Genomic DNA, 19,633 nt, shown 5'->3' with positions numbered 1-19,633 from the left:
TTCCCTGTAGCCAGAGGAATTTTGCAGGGCGAACCTGCCTCCCCCCTCCTCTTTTCCCTATTTTTAGCTGACATTGAAAAATCTTTTTGTCAGCCTCATGTCCATGGCATTTCAATTAATAACTCCACTGAACTCAACATCCTCCTGTACGCAGATGATATTGTAATACTGGGTGATTCAAAAATACAGTTGCAAAAAAAAATCAATCTTCTTGACTCATACTTTAAATCTAACCACATTACTGTTAATTTAAACAAAACAAAAATTGTTGTATTTAGAAAGTCTGGCCGTCTCGCAAAAAATACTAACTTTTTTTGGGGTAACGTTAAACTCGAAATAGCCAGTAGCTATGTCTACCTTGGCCTCCCTTTTTCATCTTCAGGAAAATTTTCATTAGCAGCTAATTTCATGATTAAAAAGGCTTTCGCGGCCATGAACCAACTACTTGACTTACTGCGTAGCTCCAGAAACCCCTCGCTGTGTGTGGCATTCAAATTATTCGATAGCCTTGTACGATCTACTCTATGTTATGCTGCACCAGTTTGGGGTTTCTTCTATGTGGATATGCTGGAAAGAGTCCATACGAGTTTTCTGAAAAAGTTACTAAATCTGAGCAAATATTGTCCTGGTTATCTTGTTAGACTTGAGCTTGGTCGCCGCCCCATTGCCACTCAAATGTTTAACCAACTTATCTCATACTGGCTTAGGCTTCAAAAAATGGACGAAAATTGTCTACCAAAAATTTGCTTACTTGAACTCTGCCGGCACACAGATTCGGAAAACTGGGCAAATTCAGTCAAGACCCTTCTGAATAACTGCGGTCGACCTGATATCTGGTGTACACCCACTCCTTACCTCACTCCAGTAGTTCTAACATCCCTTACTTATAATTTTACTGATATCTCTCTCCAAGAAGACAGATCTCGATTGTCTGCTTCAACATTATTTCATTTTGCCGATAATTTTGAATTTTCGCTATCCCTACAGTCTTACCTTCTCTTCAATCTCCCCTTGGCGGTCCGTAAGAATATGGCCAGGCTTCGCCTTTACCCTTTTATACTTTATACTAACAAAGGTATATTGCACAAATTTAACCCTGATGAACCTTGTCAGTATTGCAATCAACTGAATAGCTACAATAATCTTTTTCACCTTCTTAAGGAATGCACATTCTTTGACCTTCAAAGACATACTCATATCTCTAAATACCTTCGCCATACCTACTCCCGATCAAACTTTTATCTAATGTTTAGCAACCCCTCTACTTCTATGTGTCTACATTTTTTTCGATTTATCGAGGATATATCAAAAATTCTATTTTTCTTGGGGAAGTAGTTTTGACGCCCTTTCTGTTGTTGCTCCATATCTCTGCCCATGCGCCCAGGTAGCATTCTATTTATTTATTCTATTTATTTTATTTATTTATTTATTTATTTTTTAAATCTATCTGGATTCGAAACTATATTATGCATTTATATTTCTTGTGTTCAAACCTTATGCATTTGTTCCTGTCTTGTGTGTGTATCTCCAATAATTTAATTACTAATATTTGTACTTGCCATCCACTGGTGTACTGATAGGCACGATTGTGCAAATCATTAAAGGTTCAGTTCAGTTCAGTTAAAAAGCGTTCAATTTTTTTTTACAAATAGCGTCGAAGATCTCTTGTTACTGGTATTTCGTTATTGAGCAGCTACAACAAACTAGAAATTAAAAATGCCTAAATAAAAAATGTGTAGAAGCTTTTTTTTGTATATGCAGTGTATTCATATGTGGGAATATTTTTTGTAAATGAATATGCATTAAGATATAGAAAATATTCATTTTTAAAGCATATCTGCTTTTTTTCGCACGGTGATTTTTTAAAAACGCTTATTTTCTCATTTTTGGTAAGTTTTAACTTATTCAGGACTTTTTTAATTTATAGTTTGAGTTTTTTAATGCATATTTTAGTATTTATAATGGCATATTTTGGCATTTTTAAGTGCATATTTCGCCACTTTTTTTAGTGCATATAATCCGGGCTCTAAATATAACTTAGGCATGAGTTATATGATGGTGCCGAAACCCGGGATCTTTATTTTCTTTTTTTTTTCTTTTTTTTTTATCTTTCTTTCATTTTTCCGATTTATTAGGACGGATTTTTTTCATTTATTACGAAATTATATCTAATTTCATCAATTCTACAGTGAATTGTTTTTCAATGTTTTCGGCCGTTTTATGAAAATGATTGGCCGGCCACGGTAAAAAGCTCCGAGGGCCAAATGTTGAATCGTTATCTATACTTGGCGACAAAAAATATTATCGCCGATATCATACAATTTATTCCCCAGTATGAATGATATTATAGATGGAAATGTAAATCGCTCTCATAAAGTTGAATAAAAAAGATAAATTGTCATATTTCGGTGATATTACCATAAAGATTTGATACAGTTCAAGAAATTTTTTGGAACTTCTATCATGAAAAAAAAGAATAGTATTTCCATTATGAAGTTGTTTCCTGAATATTCATGAAAGTAAACAGTTGTGTGTTTGTTCATTACCATGAAGCGATAAATTGCTTATTTTCTGGATACAAAGAGATTATTTTGTTCTTATTTCTCATAAAAACCTCATGAAAAACAAAGACTCAACATATAAACGATGAGGGTAAACCAAAATGATGCTCCGGATCGACCCATTCAAATTAGATTTTCCCGCCATTCATGAAATTAATATAATTATGAGCGAAATTACTCATTAATTGACTTTTTTCCCCCCTCGCCATTTTTGTCGAGGAAACTGGATTAGCGCCGAATGAAGTGATTTTATTTTATACTAATTTCTCAACTTTTGATTGCAAGATTCAACTCCATTATCATCATCATCACCTTTTACATCATTTACAGCCAATAATTATTTAATGTTAGTTATGATCTTGTGTGAGAGAAATATACGAGATTCACAAAAAAAAAGCATTCTCCATACGTTGTTTTTTCGCAAAGTACTTGTGATCATAATTGCCTCTATTATAACCCCTTCACGCGTACAAGCTGTTGTTAATGAATTTAAATGATCTGCGTTAGCCGTATAGGGGCGATAAATATGGTAGCCTTGTTCGAAAAATGAAGAAAGGGAAATTAAGAAAAAAAAAGAAGTAAGAGTGGGAAGGAACACACAGTACAGACAGTAGATAATTAGATGAGAGCATTGCAGAGTCTTTTTCTCACTTCCATGTACTGTATGTAATAGGTGTATAAGGGGCTATTCAAGTATTACGTCGGCATCGGGGGGGGGGGAGAGGGGTTTCCGATTTGCTGACTTTTGATGGCAAGGGGGAGGTGGGGTTTCGATTATGCTTACATCATCTTAACCACCCTTTATAAGAATATAAACTATTCTTAATGGCATTTTTACTGAGTATGCCAAAAACGAGGAAAAACCTTTCGCTCTGCAGAGTTGTATAATTATCGAAATGAAAAAGTGAATTTTTTCATTTCGATAATTATACACCCCCCTTGAAGCATGAATAGCCTATCTGAGTTCTGCACGTTATTTGGATAACTTTTGTAATTGGAAGTATACCTTTAGGATCAACGCCAGTAATATGCGGCAATAGGAATTATGTAATCACCCTGTATAACCTTTTACTTTTTTCTAACACCAAAAAAATAATTTTTGAAATTAATTTTTTTTTTAACTTAACGTGAAAATTCCGGAATATAACATTTCGTAATTATTTCGCAACACTACGGTTTACTGAATGTTACAAAAAAAAAAAAAAAAATCTAAGAATTTATAATTTATAGGAATAATTTTTTCTACTATCCCATATTAGAAACCAATGTAAATGCCCCTATATTTGGTCATCCTTGATCTCATCTATTATGAACGAAGGAAACCTGAATATTTCATCAAAAAGAGCATCATGATACTTTGATCTTCTTCTTTTATATTCTATTCGGATCGACTGACCATAAGGATCGGAAATGTATGTATACATGCATGCAAAAAAACGTGCTCTTGAACATGTACATGGTCGGGGTGGAGATATCCTTCAATGAACGCGGACAAGTAAACAGCATCTCCGGAACCATTTGAGAGATGAGTAAATAGGATTTGTTGTACGAAATACACTATGACCCAAAACGTTTGTGAAATCTTGTTTTTCTGTATAACTTTTGTAGTACGCAGTGTAATGAAATGCAATTTTTTCACAGAAAAAGAAAAGCATTTTTGCAATAATATAAAGAGCATTTTTCACAAAATAATAAAAATTTTATTTGCATTCATTAATTTGTTAAAATTACGTGTCTCAAAAGTTTATGGAATAATGAAATGCATTATGATTTCTAGCAAACACGTATTAATTAAGAACTGATAGTTTTCCCATTATTTTAAACGACATCAAGCACGTCAAACTTGCACCCTCGCTTATGCCACCCGTGGGTGGATACGGAGGGGCATTGCTCCCCCCCCCCCCAGCGTCAAAGATGGAGTCGACTGATCTAATGTATTGTGCATATATGAATTGGCAACATGATCATCGTGCCCCCCCAGACTTTCAAGTCTATCCCCGCCTATGATGCCACCCCTGAATCTAGTTATGCCAAATCAGGTTTAAATAAGTTAGAAGTTCCACTTCTATCACGCGAGATTCTCACGCCGATTTTTTTTTTTCTGAATTTTTACAACCAGCTGAAAACAGTTTGGCTCAGATGTGGTCGGTGCATTTGCGGTCAAGTGGAAAACAGTGCTAGATGCTGTCGCTTTATGTTTACCAGAAAATAAAGTGAATTGAAAATTCCTTTCGTGCGGTATTCCTTGATATGAAAAAACGTGGAAAAATTATTACTGATAAATTCGAAGGAGAAAGGCCATATCGGTCATAAAATTCATTGCAGAATTGGCACGATACAAAATTCTCATATGTGCCAGACACATTTTCGGCGTCTCTCCTGAAAAATGCCCCGGGGAAACTCGTAGGACTGTGCATCATGCGTGTGCTTAAAAAAAACCAGTTTTATCCGCAAATTATTCCATTCAATACATTCATAGTTTGAATTTTGCGAATGTTTTTCTACAATTATTTTTTTTTCCTTAACCCTCATTAGGTACCCCTCCTACAGTGACACTCCGTGCGACCCAAATCCTGATTCATTGGACTATACAGGACCGTAATGCTTTTTTCCAGGAAGGGTCCCTTTCCCACTAGTTCAGTGGCGTCGGAGCCGGGTGTACTCGAGCACCCACGGTAATTTGTGGCTCGTGTCTGAGCACACCCAGAATTGATTGAGAAATCGTAATTTCCAATATAAAGCTCAAGACGAGCACCCACAGGTTCGAAACATTTCCGACGACCCTACCCTAGTTTCCACTATGAGTATGTGATTTTTTTTTTGTTCTAGAGAACAAATGTAATAGAAAGTAAAAGAAATAATTTAAGTTCTCTAAGAGGAGTAAAAGTTGACTTTCAAAAAGACAGAATGAAATGAATTCCGAATCAAATTTTTCAAATCGAAAGATTAAAGAGACGTTTTTCTTTTTACCGAGCAGTTGCAAACTTATTACCAAAAACTGAATTGTAAAAAATAATAATAGTTTTAAACATAAAATTCACGCAACAAAAATGAGAATTTTTTTTAATGACATCGTGTATCACATTTAATTGCACAAAATACCACTCAGTACATGCCGAAAAAAAAGCTGAATGCCGTATCACGATTTGGGCACGTTTTCCATGATCATGACAATGTACTTAACTGAATAAACTGGGGACCGAACAGCTGTACAAATTGCTTTCTTGATTATCTCATGACAAACCGGAAGAGTTTAAAACGACATGAATTACATGGCTACGTGAAAACTTCATCCAGTCAAAATACCCATGATTCGACGTGAAGTTTCAAATCTATATATGTAAAATTGATTTATCTGTCTGTCTGTCTGTGTGTGTGTGTGTGTATGTTCTCTATCCAAATCTACAATTTTAGTTCGATCGTCACAAAGTTTTGCATATATACCAAATGGGACCCGACTTGACCGATATGCTACTTTAAAATTTCGTCAGAGCAGGACAAGTGCCCCAAATGGGCAAAAACTGTCGGCAACAATGGTTTTTGGGCCTCAACAATCACTTTCCGAACGTTTACTTTGGCTACTGTGGTTCCCTAGCAATGCGTTTCAGACGTGTTTTATGCCTTTAAAATGGTTTGTCACTTCTCTAATCCTGTTAGCATATGTATATGTATAATAGTTTATGGCTTTATAATGGTTGGCCACATTTTCAATAATCCCAGTAATGAGGGGTTTTGAATAGACGTCATAATCATCATCAGCATCGCTTTGAGGGTCAGGAAAAGATGATCCCCATAGAGAAATCAGTGTTAAAAGTGCCGATTCTTACGGTAAGAATGCGGAAATTTAGTGGGTTTTTCCGCCACATCAATAATGTTAAAAATTATATTGAATTCTCGATTTTCGAAATATTGAGCTCGCTTAGAGATACGAATCCCAGAAAATTAAATATCAAGTAATTAGCCGGATCTTCTTTTGAGTTGGATATTCAGGCAATAACATTGATTTCTACTTTTTATTTATATCTTCTCTAGTATGAAAATTAATGTCTCCGTATTGTCTTTTAATATTCAACTGCATAAATTCATATAGTTTAGGATGTTTTAAAATTAATTACGTAAAGTTACATCATAAGTACATCGAAGAAATTCCACAGCTTTAATTAAGCATTTTTGGAAGCAGAAACAGGCAGATTGATAAGTGCGGGGGGGGGGGATCGAAATACCTAGCGCCCCTTAAAAAAAGGGGGGGGGGAAATATTCATTTCTACGTTTCTTTAAATCTAGATTTGCTTATTTCATGATTCGCGCAGGAAGTCGCCATATTGGTTAGCTTTGACACGGTTTGCATGTCCGTCAAAGAAAGAGGGAGATATCGCATGATCCCAAAAGCCTCATTGAAGAAAACCCGAGCAGCGCCGGGTATATTATAGCTAGTTACTAATAAGGACGCTCCATTCTGCTTTAGACAACACCATAGACCACTTGGGTGGCTTATGGAAAAAAGCCACAATTACCTAATGAAACAAGGTGGAATTCCAAAGAATCTTGCCTTTCTTCATTCACCCATAATTACCCAAAATACATAGAAATATCCATTGAACATAAAGAAATTGAAAAAAAGTATTGTAATTTTTTTAGATAACAAAGAATTATATAAAGAATGCGTCAACTTGTAAGTGCAGTTAGAGTATTGGTAAAGCCCTAGAGATAATTTACAGATATAGCTGTAACTTGTAGAAATATGGACTTGTAGAAATATGGCTACATATATTGGAAAGTAAAGAATTATCTTCATATAAGGAGTGTGTTGCACATCGCTTTGAAAAAGCACCAACTCCATTTCATTTCCTTGCAAATATGACTGATCCTGCTTTGAGAGGAAAAAGATTAACTAAGGAACAAGGAGCTTCCGCTGAACAATTGGATCGAAAAACTGAATACAGAATTTGTTATTGCACTGCAAATGTTTCAAATAGAAGACGCACATTTCTATCCAAGAACAATGTTTTCGCAAAACATGATAGTCAGTTGAAGCAAAAAAGTGGTGGAAAATCATGCGTTGCAAGGCAGGAAAAAATTAAGATTTTAAATGCGGACTTTTGCAAATTTTTGGAAGACCTGCATTCAATTACATCTTGCATCAATCGAGCGTATTTTTTCTACTTTTGGACTAGTAAAACTGAGAAACAAACTTGGATGTGAAAAAGCACAAAAAATTAGTGAAAGTGCATAGAGATCACTCAAATGAAAAGGTGTTATTGAAAAGGATTGGTAATTGTGAGTTAGAAAACATTCATGAAAATGTTTATTTTCTTTAATTGCAAAAAAAAAAAGACATTTAAAATATAATGGGAAGAAATATAATTTAAATAGCATTGAATGCATAGATTTATTCATGTGTTTTTCGTAAGATAGCCCCCCCCCCAATTCCTGGAGCCAGGACCCCTTGGCGGAGATCTTTCGTGGGGCCCCTCTGTACTGAATTTATAGTGAAAAAAAAAAGATTTGTCCCGGGCTGAAGCACTGCAAGCCCCACTATTGTGGAGGCCACAGATAGAGTATGACAATGCAATAACATCATTAGAAAGCATACTGTTTGCGAGTAGTGCAGTTTTTGTTGGATTTTTTCATGGGTTGATGGCAAAATCAGACCCCCCCCCCCAAGGGTGGGGGCTCAAGTCCTGGTGCCCGGGACGATTTTCACCATTTTTGTTTTTTCACGCTATAAATTCATCATATAAAGGGGCCAGTGAGACTCTGGTCTGGGAGGGGCGAGGGACCGCCAAAAGATCCCAGCCTTGGGTCCTTGCTCCAGGGTTTGGCAGAAGTTCAGCAGTAGAGATTTCAGTGACCAGAGCCCCCCCCCCCCCCATTCCTTCGTAATTTAATCGTTTTTATATGTAAAGTAGCTATTTCCTCAAAACAGTCGGTGGGCCCCGGCAAAATGTTCAGACGGCCACATCTAGCCCGTGACAGTGCCATCTTTACGCAAGGGCGCACGGTCCGGGGGCCTCAAAAAGGAACTTCAGAAAAACGAGAATTAGTTGAATTTGTCGCTAAGTGGCCAGGTAGGTCCTTAAAAAAATTATTTGTCCCGGGGGCCCATGACGCTCAAGACGGCCCTGGCCCGTGGGTTGAAGACTCTGCCCTGCAGGGACATACATCCTCGTTATACCCATACGTTAACCCAGCTTTTCGAGTTCATTTCAATTACAAACGGGTGAACCCAGCAACAACGAATGTATCATTTACGACTGAATCGTGTTCTCTTACAAAAAACAGAACAATCTCCCCCGACGCTCACACACACACACAACACAACACAAAAAAAAGAGGTTAAAACCTCAATAAAATAGTGACTCCGGAGGTTTTTTCTTCTTCTCTTCTTTTTCCCCTTTATATAAAAAAGAAGAGAAAAAAGTTGTTTTCTCCACTCGGGAAACAAGTCTTTTCCGACCAATGGGACGAGAGGAAAAAGTTCGTTGTGCACTTGTTTCAAAATAGTGGAAAAAAAGAACTAACAGGTGTAAACAAGATGTTGGTAGACGCCGTCTTTTCACTTCCATTATTTATTATTATTGTTACAGAGACGCTCATGATGATCATCGGATCATTATTTTGTTCTTAAAAGGGAAAGAGAAGAGGAGGAAAAACAATTATGACGGCGGCATCCATGCATCACAAATCAACATTAGACGGCTTACCGAAACAGTTCGTTTCCGCCATGAGAACTCTCTTCGATCTGATGGACGATAAGCGAACGGGTTTCGTACGGCTCAGTGACATACAGAGCCGTTGGAACGTCGAAAGTGGCGCCGGCGCCTCCTCGTCCCTGCCGAATGGAGCCATCGAATGCTTACGCAAAGTGACGCCCGCTAACGGACTGCTGAGCTTCGAGAGATTCTGCGCGGGTCTGAGGATCTGCTTGCTCAGACACGACAACTCGAGGGCCACCAGCAGCCCTCCTCCTCCGCCGCGACTGCTGCACAAACAGCACCAGCAGCGGACGTCGTCGCGTCCCGCTTCGGTACCCATCCCGGAAATGAACAGGATGCCGAACAGGAAGCTGGCACCGCCGCCCGTGGTCAAGATAGCTCCGAATTCGGGTTCGTCCGACCGTGCACCGAGTGTCCCGAACGTGCTGTCCGTGTCCCCTCCGCCTCATCCGTCGTCCCGGTTGAGCTGCTATAACAACAACACGGCGGCGGTGAGACCCAACAACGTGAGGTTGTCCCAGCAGAGGGCCACGAGCATGCCCCATTTGCAGAACAATGCCATGAAACCTTATAATCCAATTCAGCATTCGGGTTATAGCAGCAGCAGTAACGAGCAGAAAGTTATTGTCAGGAGAGGTCCGAATCACAGCCATCACCAGCAGCAGCCGAGGATGTCCAAGGCGATGGTTGCAGTGGCACTGGAGAAATGGAGGATGATGAAGAGTTATCATCCTCCTGAGGTACATGCTTCTCCACCCGCTCGTAGTGACGTGCAAGTTCCTCAGCCGTTGAAAGAGAATCAGCTGTTGAAGAGGGACGCTGTGTCCTATCCTAATTTAGCGTCTCGGACCACTGAGTGTATGTCAATTTGTTAGATTAACCCTTTAAGCACCAATGACGAGATATCTTGCCTCCATAAAAGCCTCTTATTTTAGTATTTCTCAATAGAAAACCTTTCCCCACACCCCTCAGTTTGCACCTGCCGAAAATCTGAAGAAAGTCTACTTTACTAAAAAAAGATATGATATTTTGAAGGGGAGGTTTAATGACTCCTAATTGCTGCTTAAAGGGTTAATTTTATTTGTATTAGAGTTGATTGAAACCTGTTTGTGTGTGGATTTATTGAGACGGACTAACAATATTGCACAGCGTTGCAGATTTTAACAAAGCTTTCATTAGAAAGCAAGAATGTCTTTTGTGTTCATTAGAAGACATCACCGAAGGTATTCGGATGTCAAACTTATTGAGAAAAAGGCAAATACCATCTGTGAAGAACATAGTTCTTTAGTCAGTGCTTTGGGAAGGTGATCTTAACCTCTTTGTTCCAGAGGTACACATATGCAGCCATCTTCAACCTGTTTCTCACAAGCACCATAGTGCTCCTCAGAGCATCAAGAGTGCTTGTGAACACTTGATCAACTAAACACCCCCATAAAAACTTCATTCAAGGATTGCAATTATACAGATTTCAGGCATAAGTATGTCAAAGTTACTGTTAGGGGTGCTCTTCGTTTGATGATGACGTACAGGCTCATGACTCCACAAAAGAAGAAGACCCCCCCCCCCGCACATATATGTACCTAGTTTTAAATGGTTTTTAACGATTATTTTATGAAGTTGACCTCAGGTATACATATGTTCACTTAACTTGAATGGTCCTAGTAAAGATATTGACCTAAATTAATTAATTATTTTTTGTTTTTGAAGGATATGTTGCCATAAAATAAGCAGAAAACAATAAAAAAATTTTATTTTAAGTCAATTTTGGTTCAGGTGTGTTATGGAAGTGAGCAGTTTTAACGGTGAGAGCTGGAAAAAGTTCAGTGATGCAATTTTTTCGAAGAGGAGCAATAATTTAAATTAAAGTTCACTGCAGATGCAAGAATGTGAATCAAAGTTCACTGCAGATGCAAGAATGTGAATCAAAGTTCACTACAGAGCGCTATATATGTAATTAAAAGGTGAAGAACTTTGGTTAATTCAGAGCTACTACTTTAACAAACATAACTGCCATTAATGAGAATGGTTGGAAATGAAGGCATTATCTGTCGGTGTTCACCTCAAGCTCGTTAGGAAAAATATCTTATCTATGTCCTCCCACTGGTTTAAACCTGGGGCCATGATGGCAAACTTCACAGTGGTAGACGATAAGTTCAGCACTGGATAAAAAAAAAAAAAATTGAGGCTCCAGCAAAGTTTTTTAGGAGCCAAGCATATTCCCCCCAAGCAAAACAGTTCTAAATAATGTTTTTTTTTACTTTTCCGAGACTTTATGACCCCCATCCCATGTTGGAAGACATAGGCCTATTATGAAATCAAAAAACTTTGTGTCATACAGTAGAACCTCGATTATCGTGTGCTGATTAACCATGCTATGAAAATTTTGATTTCGTGTTCAGCTCTTCTCTATTGTTGTTCTGTTGTTTTTTTTTCATTGGTTATGTAAAATTTTGTGAAGGTTGTAATGGAAATAAACATTTCCATTTCGTAAAACTGGATTTCTTTATTCCTTTACAGAACCACCCTCCCATTCTCAGAGTTGAACTCCCTTATCAATGCTTTGAAATGGCAGCCCCAATATGCACACATAAGAATTGGACAATTGCCCTGAGGCAATTGGCACTAAAGATATGCAGCCAATTACAGGAAACGCTGAGAAGGTAGTTGAAATCGATTGTGTTTTTGGAACTGAAAGATAAGGCGCTGGTGTAACTACTTTGAATGTGGTCACATGACCGCATGGCTCATCAGCTGGACCAGTGCTATTCCTTGTTTGTGTCATTCTCATAGTACATTTCATAACTGTGCAGAATGGCCAACAGGAAAAGGATAACTGTGTTTTTTGGTTATCTGTGATCACCTTCCCCGCCATTAGCCTGGATGATTTTTCAATTTTACTTTAAATCTTTTTTTTTACTCCTGGCGGTTTAACTGTGTTTTTCGATTATTCGTGTTCACCTTCACCACCATTAGCCCAGATAATTGAGGTTCTACCGTACATACACTTCAGTTCAGCAATCATGCATATAAAATTTTAGGCGCCAATACCGATTTTCTAGTCGCCATGATGACCTGGTGCCTGGCATTTATCCACAGCCCTGAGTTAGTTCACTACAATGATTTGCTGCATCAAGTCTTCATGACTGAGCAATCCACGATGCTTTTTCATGTTGTAATTTTGTTGCTAGACAAAGATAATTTTTGAAGGTCTGAACTATTGAAATTCACAAGGTTGGACAAATCCTAGGCATCAAGTTGTTATGATGACTAAAAAGGTTGGTACTGTTGTCTAAAATTCTATCTATGCGTGATTACTAAATTCAAAATCTGAGAACACAATTGTTTTTTTTTAGGCCTGCGTCAGTGTTTTATGAACATGGAAAAGAGGTTAAAGGCCTGTCTTGGACAACAGCAACTTTTTTTAGGATAATTGGTGCAGAACCTCATAGCATTTTCGGTGCTACTGCACAAGGTTTACAACATAAAAAGAAGCATTCTCATACAGCAAAATCATACTGCAGGACAGAATGTGAGATTGCTTGGTCATGATGGCTTTATACAGCTTGCTCGATGTGTGATAATAACAACCTGGCAGAAGTTTTTCAATGACACAGTATCTATCCTCTCCGAAATTGGGTGCCTCTCTGAATGATTACAGTGATGTCTTCTAATGAAGCCAAGTACATTCTGACTTCCTTATTGGTGGCTTTGCATAATTCTGTCACACAATTAGATACACCTTTTCGTCTTTCTTAATAAATCCACTCAAACAAGTTCCATTTGCCACTCGAATATATTGTCACTGTAAAAAAAAATATATATATATTTATATTGTTTTATTGTGTGTATATTCAGTAATTAACATGGACATACACAAAGTCTAAATTCATGAAATATATGGAAGCTTAAATTTTACACAACATACTAGAGAATTAATTTCTTTTAAACAGTGACAACAGGAATGGGACTGCATATCCAAGAACGTGGACCAGCAGCCAAAAAAGCCAACAGGAAACGAGAACCTAGAAGGCACACTGTTTCCAACGGCATTGATTACAATATGGTAAGTCTCATTTCATATGTTGAATTGTGGAAAAAAAAAACCCAAGAAAAACCCTGTTTATGCTGCAATGTGAATTTTTTCTTTATTGCGGCAAATGTTCTCATATAAATAGATATAAATGGTATAGGATGATACTCATGGTATTGTTTTGATATCTTTGATAGGGTATCGTACCCGCATCAAACACATTCTCGCATTATTAAATGGAATACAGCCCTAGGTTTGAGTGCAAATATTGTTGATTTCATGTGCAATATCACCCATATATATATATTTTATTTTTAAAATTGCCCAATATTAATTTACAAATAGCTCGAGAATGTGTGCAATTCCGTCTCTATGCGTTTTCCATGTTTAATGAATTCCATACTCCTTCATTCCAGATAAAGAGGTTGAAACTACTAGAACAAGAGAAAGAAGGTCTTCTTCAGGGACTTGATGTAGTCGAAAGAGCTCGTAATTGGTATGTTCAGCAGATAGCTGCTGTTACTGAGAAATTGGAGCGAGTTAGCAAATACGACTTACCCCATTCAGTGAGTTTATGATATTTTTATGCATCATCTTTTTTTCTAGAATAAGGTGTTTACACAATGCACCCTACTCTACATCAAGGGTGCCAAACTCTGGACCATATAGGCCATTCGCTCCAAAGTTATCTCTCAAGTGGGTCGACATTATTAAAATTTAATAATTAAAAAATCTGTTAATAATCAAAAATTTGGTAATCGTAAATTAAAGATTTGTTAATTGACAATTAAAGATTGTTAATTAGTGATTTAAATGATTTGTAAACACTGAAAATTGTTAAATTGCAATCAAAGGAAAGTGAAAGAATTATAAATAAAGCATAAAATTAATTCTACCCACCTACCAAGAAAGATTTTTATTGACCACTCTGCTGGCACATGGAAAAATAATTAAAAATATTCTCTTCTAAATGGCTTTTGTAAAATCCAGTTTACACCTAAAACTTGTCGATGCATCATGCATATGTGTTATTAGCTTTCCTGGAAGTTTGTTATTTAATTCATCCAAATGTTCTGTTATGTCGATTTAGAATGCTACTTATCGCACCCATGTATTACTATTAAGAAATAAAACCAATGAAAAGAGTTGTCATATTTTTGCAGAAAAAAATTTTGATTTTTGCATTAACATTTGTTGATTAATAGTTGTGTCAATTATTTTCGTTTCATCTTATGTTTTTAGATTTAAAAAAATTAATAATTAAAATTATTATTAATTAAATTATCTTAAAAAAAATACAAATTACTTTTGAAAATATTCATTTCGATTCCAACCATTCAAAAAAATCTAGAGATATGTAACACACAGCCATATACAGAATGTCCTGCAAGTGTTAATGAGGCCTTTATATCATCAGCAGTCCATGGTTAAGGGTATGATTCCAATTTAAAAAATACTCAAAAGGTGTGCAAAAATTACCCTGTACCAGTTTGAATATTTCATTGAATATTGCACTTAGACACTTCAAATTATTTTTGTTGGCCTCAGGAGATACAGGGCAACACCTTTCTAATTGGAAGTTAGAAGACGGGAGAACGTATAGAAATTTAGATTTTTTTTATTTTGTTACACACTGTATTTTCACTCTCAAAACTGGTACAGGGTAATTTTTTGACACCTTTGAGCATTTTTTAAATCAAAACTATACTTATGCGATGGACGGTTGATAAGGTAAAGGCCGCATTAGCACCTACAGGACACCTTGTATAATCTGTGTTAAAAAAATCTGATGTTTTTAAATGTATAATCCATGGTTTATAATGCAGGAAATACTGTACTTTTTGCATGCTAGGATCTCTTGCAAGAAAAAATTGCAACAGAAACTTATGTAATTAGTATGTAACACCTGTGTAGAGTGTAAACAATGATTATTTGCCTCATTAAAAATGTAGAGTTTTGTGCCAGAAGAATAGCACATGTGCAAAAAGCTTTACTTCATTATTTCATTGCAAAGAAAAGTGCAGCAGTCACGTAACATGTGCCATTGGAATTTACGGTGAACATGCTTCAACAAATACAACTTGCAAAGAGTGGTTTGGACGATAGAAAAATAACTATCAAGCAATAACTATCAAAAACTATAAATAACTATCAAAAACAATAAATAACTATCAGAAACAATAAATAAATATAAAATAACTAACATATGAAAATAACAAGCAGTGCTACTGCAGAACAATCCGAAAGAATTTAAGAAACGTGTAGAAAACACTCTATCATGGAAACTTTTACAGCAGAACATTTCCAGTCAGTCAAGGGGTCGTTGCAGAACAATGCAAAACATTCTGCTTTCTAGCATATGACAAAGAGCACGGGGGGGGGGGACCATCAGAAAAACAAAACTCAAGCTGAAAAATCAGAAAGAATCAGAAACATCACTAGATGAAGATTCTTGCCAAATCAATCAGGCTTGAATTGGCTGCTGTCCTCATCATCTAATATGTTAATTTATAATTTCATGACATCTGGGACACATCCCTTATTTCTATACCTGTGATGTTTGAATGTATATGTTTCTTGATAGGACTATTCGATGGATGCCCATAGGGAGAGGTTGAATTTCCAGATGACTAGAATAGCCGAAGTCAATCAACATCTGAATGCTCTGATGGACACATCTGAGAAAGTAAGCTTTGTTCTTCTATATTCAAAGTTTGTATACAGATATTCATAGCAAAAAATCCCTATTACTCCGGGTACACCAAATTAAATCAGCTTGATTTAAATTGTGATTAAAATCATGATTTATTTAAATTTTGAGTTTTCTCGTTTTTTTACCAAAACTCATTAAATCTGTGAAAGAATAAAAATGTCTAAACTATTGAGGAACATCATGCAAGTCGGAAACACATCCACCAATTGCGCAAGAAACAATCTTGTCAATAGAATTTGTTTTTTATTCAGTTGATGCTGAATGGTTCTTTGGTTGTACATCAAATGAATTGAGAAACCTGCATCATATGTGTGATACTGAGTTCCCATCACACATTCACTTTAATGGGGGAGGGGACATGAATAAAAGTGCTTTTCTCTACAAGAAACATGTTAATAAATGAAGTTAATTCAGGCTCAACAATTTTTCCGTGTCACATAAACACAGACTTTTAATGTTCACATTTTTTGCTTGTCGTTCATTTGTAGTTTATTTATTAATGCTGAATTAAATTTGAGCGATTAGGAGAAAAAAGCAGTTAGGTGATATGAAAATATGCCTTCTTAATGGTTAATAAGATTTGTTTCAATTAATAAGCAGTCAGTTAATTTAAATAAAACAAATGTGATTTAAATGAAAAAAATTGGATTTTTTTTTTATTTTAAAAAAATCATGATTTTTCATACCGCTATTGCTCTGTGACTGTTATCATTGATTTCATTAAATATTTATGGGACATTTTTCACAACCAGGGCTTTCCAATCCATATGAACCTTGCAGTTCAGCAGCACAACATCTATGATAGACAAAGGAACGTAACACAATCCCTGCAAAAGCTCAAGGAACAAAACAATGTCTTGAAAGAAGTGAGTATGCGTGAAATTTTTTAAAACTTGCAAGAATTCTAAATGTAAGAGAGAGAGAATTATTATTGTTTTTTAAATAAATTTTTAGGAGGTTTCCAAGAAGAATGGTGTCATAACCCAGTTGGAATCTGAAAAATCTGCTCTCATACGAGAATTATTCCTGGCCAGGTCACAGCAGCAAAAAGACTCAAATGACACGACTCTATGGTAAAGAGCTATAAAGAGGACCTAAAATCAACAAAATATAATGCCATAAATGTTCATTTTTGCATCAGGCAGCTGTTGTAAACCTTCATAAATGTAAATACTTCATGTAAATTTGCCATTGGTGTGTGGATTTTGTTACGTGGGGATGGAGCTTTACTTTTCTTTCTAAGTAAATAAATTTTAAAAGCTATATTTTCTGTGAAACTCAATATATCATCAGACCCTGCCATGACAAACTTCAATGGACTGAACATTTGGTTCCATTTTTCCAATCCACTGGTGTGATTCAGCGAGTTTACAATGATTCGGCAGAACTTGTACCTAATTTTTTGTTGACTCCAGCAAACTGGTTGTTAATCTCCCTAAGATGGGTGCCTGAGCAGCTGTCTATTGTGCTTGCAGATACAACCAATTCAACTAATGGTTTGCAGAGCAAAAAGGTTAAATTATGTGAATCCCATCTCTGATCTAATCTAATAAGAAAAAATTATTTCAAAGAAAAATCATAGAAAAATATCATTTTAGTGACACTTATCGCAAAAGATGTCAATATAATACTGTAACTTTAATTTAAAATAACAGGATTATGTGTTAAATGCAATTGTGCATGCATTTGGTACACCTCCTGTAAGAGGATAAAAAAATTTAAAAAAATTTTAGATCTATTTTAATTTTTTTAATTGAAAAAATATTTTAATCTTTACAAAAAAATTGAAATTTTGAAAGAAAATACCTATATGCTAGTTTAATACATTTCTGTGAATTTAAATGCTCTGATGAAGGCTGGTAACTCAAAATTGCTCTGGAAGAAATTTTGAAATCCCTTGCAAAGGTTGATCCTGCATACATGCTCCTGGTTGCATAAAATAACATACGAAGAGATTAAAAAAAAATGTACTTTGCTACCGCGGGGTTTCAACCCCCCATGTTTTGTACATTTCTGAAAGAGTTGCTGTGATAAATTACAGCAAAACCTCCCAAAACAGCCACTTCTAAAAAGGAATAACCTCCAAACAACAGCCACAATTTCTTGGAACGGAATGCATCCTATTGGATTAACATCAAAAAGTTAACCTCAGCATAACGATTTCTGAATAACGGCCACTTTTGGAAATTCAAATGAATGAAAAATGATGCATTATCACATAAGAAAAATGGACCACCAAGATTTGATTTGAAGGAGTTTTTCCATCTTTAAGTCCTTCAAACATAAAAATAACTATGGGTGCTTCTCTATGTCCTCAGTTTTCAAAATGTGGTCCGCAGACCATGAAGGTTCCCCAAGTAGATGCTAATGGGTGTGCTAGACATATTTCAGAAAAAAGAACAATACAGAAATTAAGAGTTGAAATTAAGCAAGTGTGACTATGCCATTAGATAAAAAAAAAAGCTAGTTCATCGGGGGATGAATCGCTGATTGCTTTGAAGAATACATGTCTAAAGATGGGAGGATTACAGCACAGCTGAACGCATTTTATCCCATGAAATGTTTGAATAGAAATTCTGTGGTCAGACGGCAAAATGTCACAAGTCACTTTTCCCAAAAAATTAAGTTGTTCGCATTCTGGAGTTTCGTTCATCAAAATTTTGGAAGGTGACATAATTTCATCCATCTCTTTCGGTTTATGAGGAACCAACGGAGGCAAATTGCAATAAGTCAAAAAGTCACAGTATCACATTTTTGCTAAATATTGTTTATAAATTTGTCCTTGTGAAGTTTTGTAAAAGTGACATTACATTTTACCATCTGAGCACAGAATTAATAATAGAAAATCACAAATAAAGTTCTTCATGAAAAATGCATCATCTTCAATGTAAAACAAATGTCATGTGCTACTAAACACAGCTTCTTCTAATCAATTATATTATAAATTGTTATAATTTTTCATGCAATCAGAAAATTTAATCTATGTTTCAGAAATACTGAACCTCTTAAAAACGGTAACATCCCAATAATGGCCACACATTTGCTCGGTCCCGTTAGTGGCCATTGTTGGGAAGTTTCACTGTAGTAATTTATAAATTACATTTAATGACAGAACCAATCCTGAAATGAAAAATCATGAGTTGCGACATCTGTATAAATATATATACACACACACACACACACACAGTAACTGTATAACAATACAGATCCATAGACATAAATCATAATAGAAATACATTTATTGATAAATAAGAGACTGAAAATCAAGTAAACACAAAATTCACAACACTAATATGAAAAATAATGAAGTTCATGTAAAAAACACTAAAGGAGCTCAAAGAGATACGTATATAAGCATCACGTATAGAAACAGTAAGACTAGCACTAGGGTGGTCAAATTTCAATAAGATAAAACTGGGACATCAAGCAAAATTTTGCATATTCATAATCAGCAGTGCAACTATAATTATAATACATCGCATCATGTTTTCTCTGGACAAAAAAAAAAATTGGTTACATACACTGGGAACCCATATCTGGCCACCCTACTTAGAACAGAGAGATAGATCATCAAGAATTTTTGTATTCACTTATAGCCAAAAAAAAGAGGAAA

General features: G+C 35.9%; 2 protein-coding genes across 2 annotated transcripts in view; one reads left to right on the top strand and one right to left on the bottom strand.

Moving 5' to 3' along the window:
• Window positions 1–9,356, bottom strand: part of LOC149069202 (uncharacterized) — a 67,843-nt gene extending 58,487 nt beyond the window's left edge. Inside the window, exon 1 of the mRNA XM_089250823.1 lies at window positions 9,266–9,356. The gene's annotated coding sequence lies outside the window, so the exon portion shown is untranslated. The remainder of the gene's footprint in view (window positions 1–9,265) is intronic.
• Window positions 9,062–17,283, top strand: LOC149069201 (suppressor APC domain-containing protein 2). Its single transcript, XM_089250822.1, has 6 exons — window positions 9,062–10,135; window positions 13,228–13,340; window positions 13,724–13,873; window positions 15,892–15,993; window positions 16,773–16,886; window positions 16,975–17,283. Exons 1-6 carry the CDS (start codon window positions 9,220–9,222, stop codon window positions 17,095–17,097), a joined length of 1,518 nt encoding a protein of 505 aa, XP_089106948.1. The 5' UTR covers window positions 9,062–9,219; the 3' UTR covers window positions 17,098–17,283.
• Window positions 17,284–19,633: the final 2,350 nt, after the last annotated feature.

This window comes from Pholcus phalangioides, unplaced genomic scaffold (genome assembly GCF_987345545.1).
Source record: "Pholcus phalangioides strain wild (caught in Gottingen) unplaced genomic scaffold, Ppha-v1.0 ptg000024l_1, whole genome shotgun sequence".
Taxonomy (NCBI): Eukaryota; Metazoa; Arthropoda; class Arachnida; order Araneae; family Pholcidae; genus Pholcus; species Pholcus phalangioides.
The sequence above is the reverse complement of the archived record's forward strand: the minus strand, read 5'-3'. Positions and strand labels throughout refer to the sequence as shown.